The sequence below is a fragment of the Kryptolebias marmoratus genome, linkage group LG1, assembly GCF_001649575.2.
Source record: "Kryptolebias marmoratus isolate JLee-2015 linkage group LG1, ASM164957v2, whole genome shotgun sequence".
Lineage (NCBI taxonomy): Eukaryota > Metazoa > Chordata > Actinopteri > Cyprinodontiformes > Rivulidae > Kryptolebias > Kryptolebias marmoratus.
This window is the reverse complement of record NC_051430.1, coordinates 11110719-11114276: the sequence shown is the minus strand read 5'-3', so window position 1 is coordinate 11114276 and position 3558 is coordinate 11110719. Positions and strand designations below refer to the sequence as shown.

The 3558-nt window shown below is 43.6% G+C and overlaps 1 protein-coding gene across 1 annotated transcript; it reads right to left on the bottom strand.

Moving 5' to 3' along the window:
- Window positions 1–1627: 1627 nt before the first annotated feature.
- Window positions 1628–2859, bottom strand: LOC108234944 (taste receptor type 2 member 38). Its single transcript, XM_017414566.3, has one exon. The coding sequence runs from the start codon at window positions 2807–2809 to the stop codon at window positions 1820–1822; it is 990 nt and encodes a 329-aa protein (XP_017270055.3). The 5' UTR covers window positions 2810–2859; the 3' UTR covers window positions 1628–1819.
- Between the last annotated feature and the right edge of the window lie 699 nt (window positions 2860–3558).

Here is a 3558-nt window from a genome sequence, read left to right as displayed (position 1 = left end):
CAGGTGAGAGGTGGTGTTGCCTGTCAGGAAATGAGCTGCAGCATTTTGGACTGGTGAGACAGCAGGGATTGGTTGATACCAAAATAAAGACTATTACAGTAATCTATTCATACATTTATCCATCCTTTTTCTTTATCCACTTTCACATGCAGGGTCACAAGGATCTGGTGCCTATCTCTGGTGGCATTATAGTAGTCCAGTCTGAATGAAATAAAGACATGAATTACTCTTTTTAATGAGTTAATGGGGAAAAAAGCCTAACTCTAACAAGGGCCCTCAGCTGGAAGAAATGGACAACAGAATTTATTTGACTGTCAAACAAAATGGTGCTGTCAAAAACTGCTCTGAATTTGTTTGCAAAGGGTGTTTTGCAAGGCTTCATAGATCCAAGAACATTACTGTGAGACTTGTGACGGACAGCTGATGAATAGTTCTTCTGTTTCTTGTTTGTTAAGGTTAAGAAAATTGTGAGCCGTCCATAATTTCAACTCACCAAAACAATCCAACAAAAGCTCCTAAAGTGTTGAGGCTGTCTTTGCGAAAGGGAGATATATTTATGAATCATTAGCGTAACAACAAAATGGAAGCTTGTAAAGAAAAAAGTGATGGGTCTAAATGGACCTTTGGGGAACCCCACATGAGAGAGGTCCTGGTGACTACGATTGACCACCGAGTTCAGCAGAAAAGCTTCTGGTATTTCTGTTTGTGAAAAACATACAATCTGAAATCTTTAGTTTTTTGCCAAGCAAAAAAGTGTCAATAACACAAATCATATTTCTGTGTGTGAATCACGGCCAGTATTTTCTCCTGTTGACCTCCCTCCTGCCTCTGTCATGTTCAGCTCCTTCCAGCAGTTTGAGTAATAAAAGCAGAGGCCTTGGCTCGACCTAATTCCTCTGCATCAAAGAAAAATATGCCCTTTCTTACTTTGTCCACTTCTCTGCTGGAGGCGTCCCAGCACTCTGAGTGTACAGGGATTAACGCATTATTGTATCTCTGCTTTGAACCTCACTAGGTGGTGCCAGAGGGTGTGAACTAATGTAGTGTCGCAAAGACGTCTGTTGCCTTTCTTTTTCTTTCTTTTTTCTTTTTCCTGAAGTCTGTTTGCTCAGGGAAGGTTTGCTGGGCTCAAGGGAGTGCACTTTTCAGTAACTCCCAACTTTGCAACCACACACGTGGTTACAGCAATCACACCTACTAGCTGTCAGGTGCAGGGACACACATTCCTCCTCCTCCACCCCCTCCTGCTCTCTGTGGAGGAGGGGGTTGCTGTTCTTTGTCAATGTTCTGTTTTCTGACTCCGAGGCCTTTTGGCCTGGTGTAACTCCAGTTGCCAGCGTGCCACTGTGATCCCTGCGTGAAGCTGCAACAACCTGGGACCTGGTTGAGGAAAACACTCTGAGAAACCCCTGCCAGGGAAGAAAAAAAAATAAAAAAATAAAAATCAAGTTGTATGTACTGTAGTGTTTTATTAATATGCTCTGTACTCTCACCACAGCCGCATGTATTTTTTAACATTTCAGATGGGCACAGACTTACATCATGGCCAAGCAACCGTGCTCGGGAGATAGATTTTGCAGGCCTGTCTATTATTTGTTTCACTGAAATATTAATTTTCATCAGGCACACTGTGATAAGGTTGTGATTTTCTTGGTGTGCATCACTCAAACAGCTCTACACGTCCTGTCCTAACAAGTTAAGACAGCAAAAATGTTCAGTTCAGCAGGATGTCAGAAACTTCTAAAATAAAAAATAGGATTTTTCAATTTTAGCTGAAACCAGATAATCAAAATATTTAAGCAAAACGCAATTTGTTTTTTCAGTTTTCAACTTTTGCAGGATTTTTGGACGTAGTCTTATGTTCTGGCAGCTTCAGACATGACAAACACCAGTACTCATCCAGACAGGTGTTAAGATCGTGTATCATGGTTTTCCAAAGAGTCTTTTTACCGTAGATGAGTACCATGGCTGTGACAGTGGTGTAGACCGACGTTACAAAGAACGTGACGCCGATAGAAGTGTCGTGGTTCACCACAATCTGGTAGTTCATGTATAGGTCGACCACAAGGTAAACGATGAAGTTGCCTACAAGAAGCAGAGACATCTGGACCACCCTCAACTGAGAGCCAAGCTTTGGGCGGTGGGCACCGTTGTTGCTGGCTTTCATGTGGCGGAGATGGATGACCAGGTGGACGGAGATGGAGATGCAGCACTTCAGCATGATCATCCCCGGCACCACGTCAGAGAGGAGCAAAAAAACAACATCGTAGAACTCCCCGGTGGTGGTTTTGGGCAGCAGAATCCCGCAATCCTCGTTTGTGTGTTTTTCCGTGGTGTGGTTGTCGGGTTGAAATAGCACCATTGTCGGAATGCAGCAAGCCAGTCCACACATTGGGATAAAGAAAATGGCCAGGGTCACGTGCTTGAGGATGGCAGCTTGGATCTGCGTGTAGCAGTGGTTGGGTGTGCTGACCAGCTTGGTGCTGTAGTAAAAGGTGAGAAAGCTGGTGTCCCACATGATGGTGAACTTGAAGCTGAAGATGATCAGCAGCAGGACTGTGTAGAACATCTGGGCCATGTAGCACTTGCTGTCCACCTCATTCACTGTCATCCAGAAGTAACACACCAGCTGGTGGGACACGTTGGCCACTGCCAGAGCCATGACGATGGTCTCGCTGGGACTCCTCTCCTTTTTCTCATTTTTGTTCCATAGGCTCATCAAAAACATGTAGACATTAGAGAAGACACTTGTGACGGCCACCAGACCTGTCAGCACCCAGAGGGTCAGTTTACTCACTCCGAGCATCATCTTTACCCCAAATATATCTGCAGTGGGAACCTCGGAGGATGATTCCTCAAACTCAGCAGTCTGTGTGCGGCTCTGCTTGTGTTCTGCTGGGTTCAAAGAGACGAAATAACAAAAGCAGAAGCATTAAGAATGCTCACTTCAACCCAGACCATTCATCATATTTGTGCGACAAAATAAAATTGGTCACAGTTTGTCAGAAGGGCCTGAGGAAAAAAAAAAGAGTCTCACATTTAGCTTTTGATTTACATAAAACAGACACAAATAGGCTCAATTAAAGTCTTCTTATGTGACTGACAGTATATGTGAATTCTGAAATTTAGGAGTCCATGTGCAAAATCAAGCTTAAATGTTTGTTTGTTTGTGTTTTACCTGAAATGAAGCTCCTGAAGGTCAGATGAGGATTTTTTTTTTCCTCCGGAACGTCTCTGATTAGCTTGTCTTTGCCTGTCAGTTGTTACAACGTGCTGTCGGATTCAATAGTTGAAGTGATAAGTCCTTTATTTTGTTCTGTTAAGTTTTAATCACCACCTGGAGTCATGAACAGAGGGCAAGCCCTTGGATTCAAGTGTTTCCTAACAGGAATTTATATGTAAGAGCTGGATTTGCATCATGTCTGACCACAGGTAGTGGTGAAGCAGTATTTGCATTGCAACAGGTTGGACAGGATGTATGCTTCCTATAGGCATTCAGCAACTTCACTGTATGTCTGACAGAGCTGCACGACAGCTCATCCAGTCCACAGACCACAA